Here is an 18,121-nt window from a genome sequence, read left to right as displayed (position 1 = left end):
GTAAAATATTTTTGAAACGTTTCTAATGTGCTGAAGGGAGAGAAAATGTATTACATAGGGGTTTTGTCCATGTAAAAATGATGATCTAAGATAATTTTATTTCCCTTCTCCCATCAACCAAGAAGCAGCATTATTTGGCTATATATTATACTCCCTGAATTTATGAATTTATGTGACCCCCCCTCCCAGGAATGACACACTAACTGAATTTCTCACTTAATGTTTTAAGCAAATTGTAATGGCAACTTAGGTTCACTGAGAAAAGCCTCACTGAAATGAATGGATGGTGGCGAGAAGGTTCTCTGCCATAAAGTTGCAACTGCTGCAGAACAGAATCCTGCAGGTGTTATTTAAGGTCTGGTGAAATGTCTTCATAAAGCATTTGTTTTGGGAGATGAAGAACAAGCCAAGTTAAAGCTACACAGCAACATGTAATTTGCAAACAACAGATGGTACGTAACAATTTGCTTGCCATGGTGAAGAACTGGAAATCCACGTGTTACACAAATGTGTAATGTATAAATAAGTGTTGTGCAATGCATTTGAGACACACAAGCTCAAACAAGTAAAGCACTGGTCATCTAATTCTGAGACTGTTGTATTCCCCAAAAGCCTTGTGTACGGCGGTCCCATGCCCAGTCAATGCTTTTGCTGGCAATGTCAAGCAGTTATGCGCCCACATGTGCGTAGAGACAAAAGACTCATGGGAAAAGACTCCGAAGCCCTGCATGATCATTCCAGGGGAGGGGGGGGGGGTGTCCTCAAAACTTCAAAAGGAGATGCTTTGTTTTTGGCAAAATGGTTTACAAAGCACCAATTCAAATGTTTTACACTGTCTTAATGTATATTAACAGGTATATGTCCATATTAGTTGCTATGTATGTGGGCTGTAGGGGACAGCAATATGTATGTTTGTATGTATGTATGTGTGTGTATGTGTGTGTGTGTTGCATTTGTGCTGATAAATAAATAAAGGCAAATGCAACACAAATGTAACAAAGGCAACATAAAAAAATGGCTTTCTGCCTGGATGGCAGAAAGCCATCCTTGCATTTGTGTTGCATTTGTGCTGATAAAGCAAGCAGTATGCTTCCTCCATATTTGGGCATACCAGGGGTTGTGACACAATACATACCTATTTCCCTGGCTTAGCTGATAAAGGAGGAGAGCCTGTGGCCTAGTGGCTAATATAACTGCCTAATATGTAATACAGCCCAGGTTCGAATCCCAGTAAGGGTATGGCTAGCTGATGAGAGCTAAATAGCTTGAAATAGATCTATACTAGTCTCCCTTTATTTATTTATCAGCACAAATGCAACACAAATGTAACAAAGGCAACAGTAAAAATAATGGGTTTCTGTCGTGATGGTCTCTTGTGATGAGTCGATAGACAGAAAAGGAAGCAGTATGCTTCCTCTATATTTGGGCATACCAGGGTTTGTGACACAATACATACATACATACATACATACATACATACATACGTACATATCCCTAACCTGTATATATACATATACATACATACATACACACACACACACACAAAAACACACACACGTGTGTGTGTGTGTTTATATACCTATGTATGTATATATAAAAGTGACCCTCTTTAATGCTTATTTAAAAGTGGCAAAGAGCAGGGAAATCATTGCTGAATTGAAACAAAACAAAGCAAAACAATCAAACGCATCAAAATAGATGACTAGTTATGTGTGTGTTCACTTATATTATATACTGTATACATATACACACAGTTTCCCCTGCTATGCTAATTATGAGTCCAATCTATTAATGTAGATTAATATTAATAAATATGTATTAGGAAAAGGCTGAACCACTGATAGACGCGCGCACACACACACACACACACGACATACAACAGAGCTATGATGTGGATTTCTTAGTCATGAATTTTGGAATTCAGTTTTAAAAATGAGGCTTAATAATGTCACTTAAGAAATAATAGCGCTGGTGAATTGGGGATTTCCTGTTTTCTGACTAGGGAGTTATAACTACATTACCCTAAAAACAATCTTGATAATTTAATGCTGATAAATGAAAACAGCATATCATAAAATATCTCTCATAAATTCTTTATCTTAACCTCTGAGTACATTTCTAATTTTGTTTTTTAAAATAGGAAGGCATATAGAAAGTTGTGCCAAAAATTGGGGATATGAGAAGGCACATGTTTTCAAATCAGGGTATCAGAAATATTTAACAAAGCTGAGGGAAACTGAATCTGGGATGCATGAATCTGATTTCTGATCTGAAGGCGCAGAAGTCTTACCCATAGCTTGCTTTCCCATAGCGCACTGGTAAGTGTTTCTTGGAGACTGGTTATGATGGGGATACGGAATGAGACCAGCACAGACTCCAAGAAGAGTAAAAGGTTCAATCTCCAAGTGTGTTGTCTCTCTAATAAAGGAAAAAATATATATAGCTAGATTTCTTAAAAGTTAAAATCACATGGTTGTATACTGAAAAGCTGGACCTATGAAGTAAGAATGCCCCCCGCCGATGGCTTTCTGGAAGTAGGTGAAAACCCAGCTGTTCTGAAAGACCTGTGGAAATTGATTAGATCCAATGGTAATGAACTGAACAAATGATGAGTTCGACAATTGTAGTACCAAATAAGGAAATCAGATTTTGGAGTTTACTATTTTAATTATGTTACCAAGTCACATAAATGTTCTTGAAGACAATGTTAATAAAGAAAGGAACTTTTTTAAATGTATACATCTCTGCGCACAAAATTTCATCTTTCTCTTAGAATATATTCCCAAAAAGATTAAATATCTTCTTGCTCTAATTTCAGTGTTACAATACAAAACTTAGGTTTTAATAATGCTAGAATACTTACTTATTGATTGTATGTTCATAGAGTGCAATGTTGCAATCATTTTCCTCATTCACATCCAAATATTCAACAAGGCTTTCATGTAAAAAGTCTTCAAAATTCCTGAATATAAAATATTTATTTTTCAAAACAATGTATATATGCTCACATAATTCCATGTGCAAATGTGCCTAAAAGATAAACAATAAACTAATACTAAAGCAAAGTGAGAACAGGATTTTTCATATAAATGAATTTCCACACACAGATTTCTACCTTAAATAAAGTCCAGAATAACTTAACTTAATAACACTTAACTAAACACTCAGTAGCTGTTCAGAGGTTCAGGTACATCAGGGGTCTCAAAACTTGGCAACTTTAAGACTTGTGGATTTCAACTCCTAGAATTCTCCAGCCAGCAGAGTTGGCTGGAGAATTCTGGGAGTTGACGTCCACAAGTCTTAAAGTTGCCAAGTTTGAAGACCTCTGAGGTAGAGGATTGACTGTCCTGGAGATGCTAAGGACTGAATCAGATTTGGTTTCCACAGATTTGCTTTACTCATTTAGCTAGGTGCTTCCTTATTTAGCTTTTGTGGTGCCAATGAATGCATTTGAAATGGACACTCTCACCACACTAATGTAGTCGTGGGTATGGTGATCATGAGGCACCCATATACTGAATGGCAAACAAAGTATTGGTCTGCAACTACCTACCATGTAATTTCTTACAGCAAGGAGATGCAGGAGATTCATTACTGGAAATAGCCCCTCTCCATTGAAAAAAAATATCTCAGAACACAACTGCATCACTAACCACTATATATTTTTTTACTTCAAAGAATGAAATTTTTGGTCCCATCAACCTATTAGCTAGCACACACAGCTGCATCAGCTAATGAGCAGAATAGCCTATACAAAAATCCTGTCAATCAAACCCACATTTTGGCTAACAAAGAGCTTGATTAGCCAATGTGTGAACCAACCCCTCCTGAAAATCCCTTTAGTCTAATCTACTGCTGGCTAACATGGAGATGAATTAGCCAGTACATACATGGCCTGATTAAAAACCCCACTGGCTCAGTCTACATATTGGCTAACATGATGTGCTGTTAGCTAACCGGGGGGGGGGGGGAGGAGGGGGGGCTCACCACCCCAACCTTCCCAAACTGAGGCAAACACAAGGCATGTTCTCAGGGGTGGGACAAAGTAGTCAGGCACCTCTTTGTGTTCTCATCCTCAGATCACTAGCTCTGTGTAGAGCTCCAATACAGCTGCATACATGGCAAACTCTTACATTAGCCCTGCTTCCCATTTATTTATATATTTTTAATTAATGATATACAAAAATAATTTGGTGAAGAGGAAAATTTAGTGGCTCCGGCCAATACAATTTCATGAATCAGTTTGGTTCATGAAATTGTTCATTGGTTCATGAAATTCACGGGTAGCTTGTTGATGAAGAGTATGGAAATATCTATGCTTAAATACTGGGTTGCAAACATAGGAAATTTTGTTTTTATGAACAGATGGATCCTGGTAAAGAAACCAGGATAACTTGCTGAGTTGTTTACCTATAACCTTGTGCCAGTTCTTCCATGTGCTTTTCTGTTACAGAGGGTTTTTGCTTCTTCACAATAATATAGGGCCTAGATCAAAGGAAAGAGAGCTGGCACATTATGTATTTTATTATCGTATCATTTCAGAGATGATATGAAGATCTTGTTAACAGCAGAAGTTAGCAGCATGAGGAATATAATAGGGAATTACAATTAGAGTGGACTGAAGCAGAATGGATCCTAAAGACTTAGAGCCCATATACTCAGTCTTAGCTGACTGTATATATTACGCTATTAAAAAAAGGTAGACTACTCTTGTAAATATAATGTGCAAATTAAAAGGTCAGGAAAGAAAAAAAGAAATACTTATCATATACAGGAAAATGACATACTGAAGGAATAAAGGGCTTCCAACTGGCATACACAACAGCTTTCATTGTAATATGGGAATAGATCTGCACATACTTTCCATTGCCCTTACAAAGATATTCCCAAAATAAAACAGGAAATCGCACACAGGAATTGTATTTATCCATAAGGTGGTTCATATTAGGCTATCAAGTTTGAAAGGCAGATGTACCTGCAACTCAGTTATTGGCATTTATTTTCAGTTACAGCGATCACCAGGAAGCACCACTGGTGATCAATGTAACTAAAAACACAATTCAGGACAAACCACACAACTGTGTACAAGTAGAAAAATTGCCCTTCTCACCCACTGATGTGTGTGTGCATGTAAGTCATGAGAACATGACATAATGTAACATCTGTATTATTCTGTATTAATGTGCTCTGACAATTTAACAACAGGCAGCTGTATATACCACTCTTACAAAGATTTGCATTTATTTTCTAATACATATGGCTAGCATATATATATATATATATGTATGTATGTATGTATGTATGTATGTATGTGTATATATATATATATATATGTATATATATATGTATATATATATATATATATGTATATATATGTGTGTGTATATATATGTGTGTATATATATATGTGTATATATATATGTGTGTATATATATGTGTGTGTATATATATATGTATATATATATGTATATATATGTATATATATATATATGTATATATATATGTATATGGCTAGGGAATGCATATAACAGGACTCCATTTAGCTTTTTCATCAATGACTGCGAACAATTTTTAACATTAAGCAGAAAAGTTATATATTTTAAAGAGGGAATGGCTATAACCCTCTTAGCAAATACTTTACTATCACTTATTTCTACATTTAATAAATTATTTAACTTTATAAACTTTAAAAGTATAAATGAAATGTGAGTGAAAGTCTCTTGAATGAAAGAGTAGTCTTTTTTTTTTAAGGATATGACATAATGTAGAGCACTCTGTGGGACACAATTCAGAGGACATGGAAATTTTATATCCCTACCAGTTTCATATCTCTGAAAGAAGAGAAATGCTTGAAACTTGGGGAGCCACATCTTTCAGTATTAACAAAGCCTGTCGTACTCCTTGTCTATGTGTAAGAGATTCTATGTTCATGATGGCGAAACTATGGCACACTTGTCACAGGTGGCACACAAAGCCCTCTCTGAGGGCACACGAGTCGTTGGCCTAGCTCAGCTCTACCGTGCATGCGGAAGACGGACGCGTATGTGTGGGGGGATTGCATGCTCATGCATGGGGGGCAGGGGGAGTGGGGGGGGGAGGTGCGGCACCCCTCACACCCCATTTTTGGTCCCAGGAGGCTTCAAGAAGGCCTGCTACGTTTAAAATGGGGCATGGGGGGTTGTGTGCGCATGTGTGGGAGTAGCATGAGGGGGGTGCATGGGGGCGAGCACAGGGGGAGCGCACATGCGCATGGGGTGGGGCGCATGGGGAGGTGTCGCACACACATTGCATTAGGGGTGTGGGCACATGTGCGCTGTCATGTGCGCACATTCGCTTTTGGCACGCGAGGACAAAAAGGTAGCCATCATTGCTAAAGTAGATAGATTTACATTCTGTAGTTGATTTTTTAATTGTTTCTGATTTTTTTAAAAATTAAATTTAATGCTTTAAATCAGCAAAGGCTTTTTATCATAAACATATAAGCAATGTTACAAAGAATGGCATGCCCAGCTAGACATCAGGGGTTGTTACTACTTGAACATAATGTCCAGTACGACCTAAATAACCACAATACTCCAGTTCAAGCAATCAGTTTAAGAGCTAATTCCTGCTTTCAAGGTTGAAGTGGAGATCTCAATAACTACAATAGGATTAAAGGAAAAAACCACAGCAAAATTGAGAAATTAAGTAACACTAATCATACAACATGATAGATACTTTAAAACAGCTGACATGCGCACCCCTTGAGTTCCAATTTATATTGGGTTATTTGTGAAGTGCCAACTGCTTGCCAATCAACTTGTGGACTGCACACATGTCTAAAACAGTTTTTTGTGAATGAACTGAACAACCTGATAGTATACTTGGAATAAAATATTCTGGTGCCATGGCCTGGGAAAAGCATATTCAAAATTCTTACCTACATAGCCTTCCACCATCACTAGAAATATAGACACATCTGTCTGCAAGATTTGTGGAGATTGAAACAAATTCATTGATATAGCCTGCTCTACGCATTAGCCGGAATGTGTAGACCAGTTTCTGATGATCTCGAATGACACCAAGGATGTTACCTGTTCAAACAAACAATTAAATGATTCTGTAAATGTTACCATCATTTCAATGGATAAAGCCAAATGTTGGCTTTCTGTGGAATAACAATCCAGGTTGTCATCAGCATAGTTATGAAATGTTTGATCAATTTCTATTCTGTCCTGGGACATAAACAGGCAGCAATTAACAGTAAAGTCAATGCATTTTTCAAGAAATGATAGTAGGTAATTCAACTGGATTTCTGCTATAATTTGGATTTGGATCAGTCATTCCTAGAAATGAAATGGTAGCAACCATTTAAAGCACTGACATAAACCTAAAAGAGAACAATTTTCATATTCTAACACAAGCAATTTTATTATCCTTTTGTTGATATCATGATTACTTCAAAAAAGTAATATGGTCTCTCCTAAAAATTTAAAATTAGGTATATGGTAAAATCTTGCAGGGTTGGAACTTTCACAGTTATAGCAGATTGAGAGAAAAAGCTTTATTTTACCCTCCTTCTACCATTTCTACACATTTTTCCCCAATTGGTATTTTCCAGATATGAGGGATAGTAACTCTCAACATCCCCAATCAGGTATGAATTTTTCTTAAAAACAATTTCACACTGTACTAAATGCACTTTAAGTATTTATTGCATATACTGGGAATATTTTGCATGAGAAACAATATTTTGAGAATACCTCGTAGCAGTATTGGGATCAATGCACAATAATTGTGCAGGTACAGATTTTACTATCTCACATCTTTCTCCTGATTTGTCAACAGTGTTGAGGGTCTATTTCCTGCCATAACTGCATTTAGGTACTTTTTAAATGTGGAAGTGGGTTTCTAAAGCTTTGCCTCATGTTGTAACTAACATAAAAGGTTTAGAATCATGCTCATTATATGAAAACCGTATCTCTAGAATGAAATATATTAGAGATTAATAAAAATTAGCTTCCCCAATCAATGTTTATATGTAACTTTAAAAGTTGCATTTATGCCATGGGATGAACCATCAAAAAAAGAGAATGCAAGAAGAATTCTACTGGGCACATACGCACTCTACAGTTCCCAAACTTTGTACAACACAGTGTACTCACAGAGGCACCATGGGATATTTTAAATTATCAAGGGAAACAGTGATATTTAACATTAGCCAGACACCACAAGAACTACTAACTTGAAATAGTTCAGTTTTGGCATAGCAAGTGCTGTGAAAATAAATTACTGGGATTCTAATTGAAATGATGAAGTTTGGGAACCTTTAACTGCACTGTTAACATTCACAATCAGACATTTAAAAAATCTCATTTTCTGAAAAATTACTTGATCAAGTCTTGATTATTGTGAGAAGGACATATTATTTATACTAAACTTCTAGCATCCTGTTTCATTTGGATTAAAAGCAGTAACATACCATTAAGGAAAACAAGAAACACGTTTGGATATGAAAGTTCCTCTCCACACAGAAGGTTTACATCTTCTACTCCAAGGTTACCAGCTAATTTAATAATAGGGCCGTCTTCCATGTCAGTAGTGATGTGAGTCATCAGTGCTAGGTTTTTAACCAAGCCACAGGCCTGACGAAAACAGAAGTCAGTTAAAAAATTAAAAAGGAAAAGAAGTATATGAAATCAATTCATATAACTAAAATACTAAGAGTTAAATTTAACAAACATTCTACTTAGGTGGCCATCAAATATGTTATTATGCATCAGATATACTAGTGTGCAATTTTGTGCACTGTTGTAGCCACTGTTATTTGGTGATTGCTATCAGAATTTGACTGGCTAGTGACAACTAATTCCAAGTTATATTAAAAAAAACACAGAATAGAATTCATAATTTAATCCTAGAAAACACAAGTGACATCACTGATATTTATAGCTTTACAACCATACTTGGAATTAAATTTACAACTTTGTTTTTTTGTTTATACCTATGAGGGCTAGTTAGATTGTTTTACACTAAACAACAGATTTGTTGTAATCTGCCATTAAATAAATGTATGTATTGGCAATTTGTTTCAAACAATTCAAAGTTGTCTTTTTAAAGAGGATAGCCAGCCAAAAGAATTCAAGGACATAAAATCTTCAATCAAAATTGAAGAAAAACTTAAGAGCGTGAAAATAGCTATGAAAAAGGTTTGCTGAATCATGGATATCCCAGAAGGATTTGGTTAACAGCATGGAAGCAGTAGAAGAAGTCAATGCATGGAGGTTCTTCATTTTGAGGGAAAAAGACAGCAACAAATGGATGGGAATAGGCAAAGGCAGTACATCCGTATAATAACCTGTAAAGTATAAGATAATATGACAAGGGGAAGTGCATTAACCCAATAGAGCTTACCTCTCCTTCAGGAGTATCTGATGGGCACAGCATTCCCCACTGAGATGGTTGCAGAGATCGGGGCCCACTCACTTTCCTGGTCTTTTCAAACTGAGAAGAAATCCTTGTCATCATCCCCAAAGCAGAGATATAGGACAAGCGTGACAATACTTGAGTCACACCCTGTCGATCCATCTTGAATCTCTTCAATGACCAATTTCCCTAAAGATAAAGAACTATGTAAAACTAGTCAACGCTTCAAACAACCTTTTACATTTCTAAACAGTATCAGTGTGGAAAACATGGTAAAATAGGCCCAGATATTCATCTATCAGGAAAATCTAGGAAACTTTTTTGTATAAATGACAATAATCATGCTGTTGGCCATGTGTTGAATTTAAGCATGCTAAGATTTTGATCAATTGTTTGTTACAGGCAAACTTCTTAATTGTTTAAAGTCCATTTCAATTTTTATTTGGCATTTTGATATAAGTACTAAGGTGAAGAAATACATAAGCAAGACATTTCTCTGTTGGTAAACAACTGGAATGGTTGGAACAGCCCAATACATTATTTATTTCTAGGGTGCATTATAATAATACATTTCCTGAACAGGATCCAGATTTAAATCACAGAGTTTTAAAGTTGGAAAGAGTCTTTTAAACCACTGAATCCAGTTCCCTACTTAGTGCAAGAATTCAAATTTAAAAATTAACAATACACTTCCCTTTCTTTGATAATTGGTACTACTGTTCTTAACTTCAGGAACATTTTTTAAAACATCCATTCAATTTAAAACTATTATATTAAGTCCTGTACACTGTTACGAAGAACAGATATTGGCAATAATATAAGAACACACCAAATAAACCAAAGTAGTTAAAGACAGACTTGTTCTTTAAAAAAAATAAGAGAGTTATAACATAAATTAAGGGGCTTAGAAACACACTAATCCCTAATCTTTTCTTATAGCACAAAGATAATAATCTAGATCAAGGGTAGTGAACCTGTTCCCTACTGCCCACTAGTGGGCATTCTAGCTTTCATGGTGGGCGGTAGGGGTTTGTTGTAACTCTGCTTTATACATTTTATAAAGTTACTTCCCTACTTTATAAATCACCATTACTGTGGAACCGGTGGGCGGTTAGAAAATTTTACTACTAACAAAGATACAAAAGTGGGCGGTAGGTATAAAAAGGTTGACTACCCCTGATCTAGATGCTAAATTGTACTGTTTGGAGTGGACATTTAACGATTATGCTGCCAGACCTAAAAAGATCCTTTACACTTAAGTCAAGAAACTAACTGGATTTGGTGATACACTTTGCTCACATTCTCAAGAAAGACATCCAACAAAATAGAGACAACGCTTTGAACACCTCCATCAACTGACAGAAATGTATTGCACTAATAAAGGAGAATATTTTTAGCTTGGGGCTGAGATGATGGGTCGGTGCTTTCTTGCAAATGTTTCATTACTCAAACTAGGTAACAGCGTCAGTGGTGGTGATATTACCTAGCTGAAATGTCTGCAGGAAAACAACCAAGCTCAGAGAGCACCAAGGGCCCCTTATATACTGTACTTTCTAGATGATAGAAACCAGAAGTGGATGAACTGTAAAATGACTTACAAATATAACACAATAAGTTACTAACAATTCTTCTATAAACAAATGCAAGGAAGATTTTGAATTAAAATTGGAAAAAGAAGCACCATGCTCCTGTAATTTGCACTTAATCGTGTTGCTTGGCTCATGATATCTCAAGGCTGTCCATCCAAATGAAACACTTACGGTCGAAATGGCATTCACCATACCGTTGGTGATCTGATCTTGCCGCATGTGCTTAACTACATCAAACTGGGCAGCTCTTTGCTTGGGAATTACTTGGTCAGCGATTTTCTTCAACTCAGAGTTGAATTTTTTGAACAAGTCTTCAAATAGAAGGGACAGAAGCTGCAATAAAAATTTAAAGTAATTAATTTAATTTAATACAATACAATAGCAGAGTTGGAAGGGACCTTGGATGTCTTCTAGTCCAACCCCCTGCCTAGGCAGAAAACCCTATACTGTTTCAGACAAATGGCTATCCAACATCTTCTTAAAGACTTCCAGTGTTGGAGGCAAGCTGTTCCACTGAGTAATTGTTCTAACTGTCAGCAAATTTCTCCTCAGTTCTAATTTACAACCAAGGAAATGTTGAAATGGAATGTTGTTGTATAATATGGTTTATCCAATATTTATGAAAGGAGAAAACTGAGGCTCCTTCTGATTCTGTGGCATTTTAATTGTCCCCTATGTAATAAATTCCTTCCAACTCATTTTATTTTTTTAATTTGATTGTCACTTTTTTTAGTTGGCTCACTAGTTTGCCCATTCACATGCAATGTTTTTTCCACTAATGCATGTGTGTGTGTTATTTTTATTTAAAGCTATCTAACATGTTTCACAGCAAGGTAGCCAGAGATTAAACACTGCTTTTCATTCTCAGCTTCTTCTCGTCTCTAGAAAACAGCTCCATTCCAAACTTTGCTTTTTTAAAACAATTTTAATTGTCAGGAAGACTAAAATACAGTTACTAGGGCATGCCAAAAATGCAAGTTCCCAGTGTACAATACATTGTTAAGCACCAAACAAGCTAAGTATTTAAACAGGCCGTTAAGACACTCTGGAATCTATTGCATAATTTAATTCCTGCAGGGAATGAGTCTGTTTTAAAACTGTCTCCATTTTCTTAGAAGTTAGCAGAACTCTGCCCCTTTTGGTACAAGGCCAAGTATCTACTTTGCTTTCGAAATTAACATTTACACTGATTGTATTCATCATCTTTCCATCATTGTATCCCTAATAGTTTATAGAAAACACTGGTTGACAAAGCTCCTTTTGGTTCAATATCTAGATCACTTTGAACACACAGTAATTGAAATGCTTTACTATTAACTGTGCATATTCCAGATTTTATAAACTGCACTCTAAAATATAACTTTAAAGAAACAACTTTTGCAAGCTGTTATTACTTTGAGTTTCTCTTAACTTCCGAGTCTGAATATCACAATATAAATTGCAATAAACTGTACATGATTATTTATAATCATAGTAGCTTCATACAATATATTAGCAAAACAAACAAATCTTTTCATGTTTTATAGTGAATTGAAGCACTTAAGTGGCAGTAACTATCCAGGATTCCATACAGAACGATTTCCTATATAGAATATATAATAATGTTCTATAAATTTTTACTGACTTCAAAAAGGTTTCCATTAAATCACTAATTTTCTTTCTGTTTCGATCTATTCTAAAGTTAGACTGACTTTTATTTTTACTTTGGTTTATTTTAAAAGGGTTTATTCCTAAGAGCATGGCAAAGATTCACGATAGCCTATTTTTTTTAAATCAAGGGTAAGTGATTAAACACAGAATGGAATCCCAGCAATAATCATCATTAAATGTTCATTGCTAGCACAAGGCCTTTCAAAAAGAGGACTGGGAAGTAAATTATACCCAAATGTGGTTGAAGGTATAAGGGAAAAAAGTGACAGTTCATCAATTGATTTCCACGGAAAATCCTGAGGAAAAAAAATTAATAAAGAAGTTAAGCTGCTGAAATAGAATTTCACAAATTAGCTTAATGTCAGAGAATTCTAATTAGCCTCCTTGAGATTGCCATTTACTGTTTAAGGCTTTAGAGTGCCAAATTCTCCTTTTCACACAAACTGGTTGCAAAATTAAAGACATTAGGCAGCCTTAATTATATTATCAGAACAGCTGGGATTAGTCAATCTCTGAAGTCAAGACGGTTTTCTTTTGTCATAGGGTAGAAATCCTTTCCTTTCCAGGGTGCCGGATTTTGGTGCTGTTCCATATCTCACCCATACAAAGCAAGCCGAATTAGAAAGAGAGGGAGAGGGAGAGGGAGAGAGGGAAATGCCAAACAAACCCCGAGGACAAAGAGGAGGGAAATGCTCAGCAAATAATGAACACATTAAGGAAAGAGAAAAGGTAGGTGAAAAGATTAAGCTTGGAGTCTGTAGGTTTCGCTAACACCTCTGCTGGCACCTGGCCTGCCAAGCCTCTTGTGGGCTGAAAAAATGAAGAAAAAACTCTGTAAACCAGCTTGGCTAGTGGAAACAACTGTTATCTAAAGCTAAAGCACATTTTGTGCTCCCTTGTCCCATGGGGTGTGAAATTAGCTACTATTGTTTTCACACATTTTTATAGACACAATACCTTTTATGTCTTCACATTGTGCAGACTGCTCTGCTTTTCTCCTTAATACAGGATCAATCCCTTTTCATTCAAATTTTTAAGCAACTGAATTTTTAGCCCAGAAATACTGCCAGCTTTTTAAAGGATGAAAGCCATTTAGACGGAAACATTAACTGAAAACACTGAGTAGCAGGCTTAAAGTAAGGTGCTTTATTATTTTGCAGATATAATGCAAACATTGTGTTAATAACAGCAGAAACACGTCTGCAAGATATATTTTTAACTTACAAAAGTATCATAAATATTAAAATATCGAATAAGGCAATAGGTAGACGGTACTATTTATGAAACTCTAACTTAAAAACCATTGTATTTGAAAATAATTGTGGCAAGTTCAAGGTATATTTGGACCAGAAACTGCTGTAATGATTTGTAGCTAAGCTCTAGCACAAGGAGGAATAATGTAATGAAAACAAATTATAATTGATTAATTTGCTATAAAGTGGAAAGTTAATCAACTAAACACACATAGAATTGTATTTTTGACTAGTATATTTTTAAAAATATAATAAATAGTAAAGAATTTTGTAGTATGTTTCTAAAAAATTAGAACAATTACTACATAAAAGGTAAATAATGCAGAATTCACCATTCAGCACTGCTCAAAAACTTATTTTTCCTTCTTTCAGCAGTGATGAAACAGATGGAATTTTATCTACATTAATGCATGTATAAACTGAAGAGACTGTTATGATCTGGGGCATGGCACGAAAGCGACACAGCCAGAGAACAGATCTAACTCCTCTTTATTGATCCAACTTTGCCCCCAAATGTTCCCACATTTACTACAGGTCCTGGAGCAAAGTTCCAGCACGCACCTTCAGCAACCTCTGGCTGCGAATAGTCCAGTAAGCAAGTTTAGCCAAACAGTAACCAGGGTCAACAGTCCAATAAGCCAGGTTTAGCCAAATAGAACCAGGGCCAGCAGTCCAGTAAGTCAGGTTAACCAAGCAGTAATCAGGGTCAGCAGTCCAGTAAGCCACGTTAGCCAAACAGCAATCTCCAGGCATCAGCAAGTGCCCACAAGGCTCCACAAATTCAACACTTGTTCCCAACAAATGCCTTTCCCACCAGCACCTCCTTACAACTCAGTCATAAGGTGTGTCTTGTGAAGGGGGCATGGCACTCTCCTTCCTCATAGCTGGCTCAATCTGAGTTGTTCTCGCCTCCTCTCTTCTCTTCGTGCTCTAGGATCAGGAGGGGATGGTCCTTGCTCTTCACCTGAGCTGTGTCTCTTCTGCTCCCTGTCTACAAGCCTTTCTAATACTGAAAAGCCCTGGCCAAACTGACTCTGCCCATCCCCAGTTTCCTCCAAGGTCAATGGAGCCACCTTCTTGATCTCTGTTGGCTCTTGTTCCAGCTAATCGTCCGCGGCAGATTCAGATTCTGAACAGGCATGACAGGAGACCTTTACTTTTAAGTGTACTTGCTCATGTTTGGGATGTCCTTCCTCCCACTCCTGCTCCTTAAAGAAGATGAAAGGCAGCTTTGTCCTTTTTGCATTTGTCATACTTTTCTGCTGAATTCCAGAGCCACCTCAGCATATGTCATGCAAAGGCTCTCTCTACTCTGCACTTGGGTCAGATTGAGATAAACACTCTACCTGCAGCATTTATCTCTGCATTTCAAATGGGGGGGGGGATGCACATGAGGAGTTCTGGTTGACGTCATGGCAGGAAAGGATGGAAAATAATGGAGCTCGGCCGGGCTCTGTGAAATGCAGCTGGCAACTGCTTGCCGGAAGATCCTTCAGGGTCAAGCCGCTCTGGAAGGGTGGTGAAGAAAGGAGATGTGCTTCATCGATCACGAGGAAACCGGAATTTCCTCACTGATCTGAAGAAAGCAGGGACACCCAGTCACAAGCTGGCACAACCAGGATATTAAGATCTTTGCTGGAGCGGTGCGTGGATAGAGCAGTGAAACTGGGTAAGACAACTTCCAAATTTTACCTTAAAGATTTAGCTAAAGTTAAAAATTCAAAAAACCAATATTCAAACATTAAGAAAGTGGCGATTGGATTTATGGAGAAGGATTAAAGACTAAAAACCAAAGAAAAAGATTAAAGACTCAGACCTAAAAGAAACTAAAAAAAAGTTTTTAGATATTGGGATACTGGAATATATTGAGTAACTTTTGATATATTAATTTGGTACAAAATGACTCAGCAGGAGACAATAAAGTTCTATGAAGAAATATTATTGATGGTTAAAAGGTTTATGAAAATGTGACAAAAGAATCATAAGGAGATGATGGGATTGTTCAAAAATAAAGATGTGAGTGTAGAACCTCAACAAATGGTGGGAAAAGATGAACTTGGTTAGAAGTTGGAAGATAAAAACTATGTATATGTAATTGTATTATTGTTGTTAGTACTGTGTAAAAAATGTATTGACCCAGTCATTACACTGTCCATAAAATATGTTGGTTGTTAAAAGAAAACTACAAATAAAACATATACAAACAAAGAAAAAAATGAAACATGCACATGCGAGTAGATAAATAGGTACAACTTTGGTGGGAAGGTATCAGCACTTTGTGACATCATGCTGGTCACATGACCACAGAATGTCTTTGGACAGTGTTGGCTCAATGGCTTTGAAATGGAAATGAGAATCTCCCTCTATAGTCAGCAACGACTAGCATGGAGTAAAACCCGCAGGAATTCCTTTACCTTTTACTTTTTGGTTGGATGGGAAGGCAATCTTTTGCAAATGCCTTTTCATTTTAAATCAAAGAACATAATTTTTATTTCATGAATTTGGTTAAGAAATTATCGCAACTATATTGTTTAAATTAAATGACCATGTGCATTTGACTGACGCATTAGGCAATACAACGTAATCCAATTTTATTAAGCATCGAGGTGCACTTACCTGTCCTGCTAGTTCCAGCCTCTTATTTCCGTAATAATCTCTGTCATCCACTTTGTTATCTCCCTGAGCTAGTATCACCCTGCGGACCATCACAGCTGTGTAGGTGCACTTGGAGCGGAAGTTGAATTCTTTTACCTAAAATACCAAAAATGAGAAAGTTAACTTAAGAGACGGCTCCCTGCATGGAAATGTCTCAACTTTGATGTTTTTAACTCTCTTGGGCATGGTAAGTAAAGGGTCATGCAAACTGAAAAGAATGAATAGTACAGGGATAAATTGCATTTATCATTACAGTCTCTCCTCTCTGCAACGGTCTTGGATTGTATCATTCATCTACCATGCATCATATGCTTGGATGCCACTTTGATTGTAGCTGATCTCTTTCTTCCTTTCCCATCAAGACCTACCTTCATCATGATACCAGTTTTCCCAAGCTTCTGATTTCTGGGAATGGGTCTGACAGTACACAGAATATGTCTGGAAACTCTCTTTCAATTATTCTGGGTAAAGCTCCATATTACACTTCTCAATATTATCCACAGCTAGATAAGAGTACTGGAGAAAATGTCATCTCAGAGCAATACATTCATTGTTATGTAAACTACAAACCAGATAATTGCCCGATCATTAACTTAGGGCTAACTCTGCTTAATTCTGTTATTACATATGGTCAATTATATCTTTTTATAGTACAATATATCTAGTATGTTGCAGAGCATAGTGCTTGTTCTGGATTCAAGCCACAAAAGAGACAGAGAACCAGGGAAGAAGAGAGGCTGCAGTTATGCAATCCGTGTATCATTAATAGTAAAACCATTCCAATGAATGGTTTTATTGTACTGTTGGTAATAACAATTCAGTGGTTATTCCGTATAATATGGGAAAGGAGAATACTGTTTTATTTAAAGGGCAGATAGTTTTTCAAGGTTTAATAGATATTAGGATCACACTCTCTCTGATTATATACATATCACTCAAAAGTTCTAAGTAGGACTGCTTTGCGTCTCATCCAGGATCAATAATCTATTCTGCAAGATAGACTGCAAATTCATCTGCATAAGCATGTTAAAGAGATACGGTTGTTGCATGCATTTATAAATGAGGATACCAATTAATACTAACATTGAATGAATAATGGAAAATTGATATACTTTAAATCTGTCACTCCTGCTTAAAATTATATAAAATTTACTTTAATTACTTTTTGCTGTATTGATTTATAGATGTAGGAGATGAGCAGGCTCTTCTGGAGGGCAGGGTTAAATGTATAATGAGTTTGGAGTCATTGTGCAACCACAAAAGACCCATGTCCACCCCCCACCCCTGTGAATTCCATTGGCCTTTACAGTCCAATTTAGCTTGGACTGTTACCTGCTCAGTCTTGGGTATAGGTGACAAGAATAAACTTTTAGCAATTTGAACTCAACACCTGTTCCTGATTATTTGTGCCTGACAATCGTTGATGTTGTCTTGAGTTTTATGAAGCCAGATGGTATATAAGTGGTTGTACATATAAACTATCACCAGAAGCCAATAATAATAAATTGAGCAGCAGTTCTTCCTGCGTTCAATTTTCTCTATCATTCCATAGTCATCTCTGCAAAGTAG

General features: G+C 36.5%; 1 protein-coding gene across 1 annotated transcript in view; it reads right to left on the bottom strand.

The window, feature by feature from the left end:
• Positions 1 to 18,121, bottom strand: part of POLR3B (RNA polymerase III subunit B) — a 74,295-nt gene that overhangs the window by 37,107 nt on the left and 19,067 nt on the right. The window contains exons 12-19 of the mRNA XM_087723092.1: positions 16,514 to 16,648; positions 11,166 to 11,327; positions 9,394 to 9,594; positions 8,462 to 8,624; positions 6,920 to 7,073; positions 4,411 to 4,485; positions 2,864 to 2,962; positions 2,291 to 2,418 (exon numbers count right to left, since the gene is read on the bottom strand). Of these exons, the coding sequence (XP_087579218.1) occupies positions 2,291 to 2,418; positions 2,864 to 2,962; positions 4,411 to 4,485; positions 6,920 to 7,073; positions 8,462 to 8,624; positions 9,394 to 9,594; positions 11,166 to 11,327; positions 16,514 to 16,648 (1,117 nt within the window). The remainder of the gene's footprint in view (positions 1 to 2,290; positions 2,419 to 2,863; positions 2,963 to 4,410; positions 4,486 to 6,919; positions 7,074 to 8,461; positions 8,625 to 9,393; positions 9,595 to 11,165; positions 11,328 to 16,513; positions 16,649 to 18,121) is intronic.

The sequence above is a fragment of the Thamnophis sirtalis genome, unplaced genomic scaffold, assembly GCF_051295495.1.
Source record: "Thamnophis sirtalis isolate CommonGarterSnake01/CBP01778 unplaced genomic scaffold, rThaSir2_p1.2 scaffold_9, whole genome shotgun sequence".
Lineage (NCBI taxonomy): Eukaryota > Metazoa > Chordata > Lepidosauria > Squamata > Natricidae > Thamnophis > Thamnophis sirtalis.
This window is presented reverse-complemented; position numbering and strand designations above follow the sequence as displayed.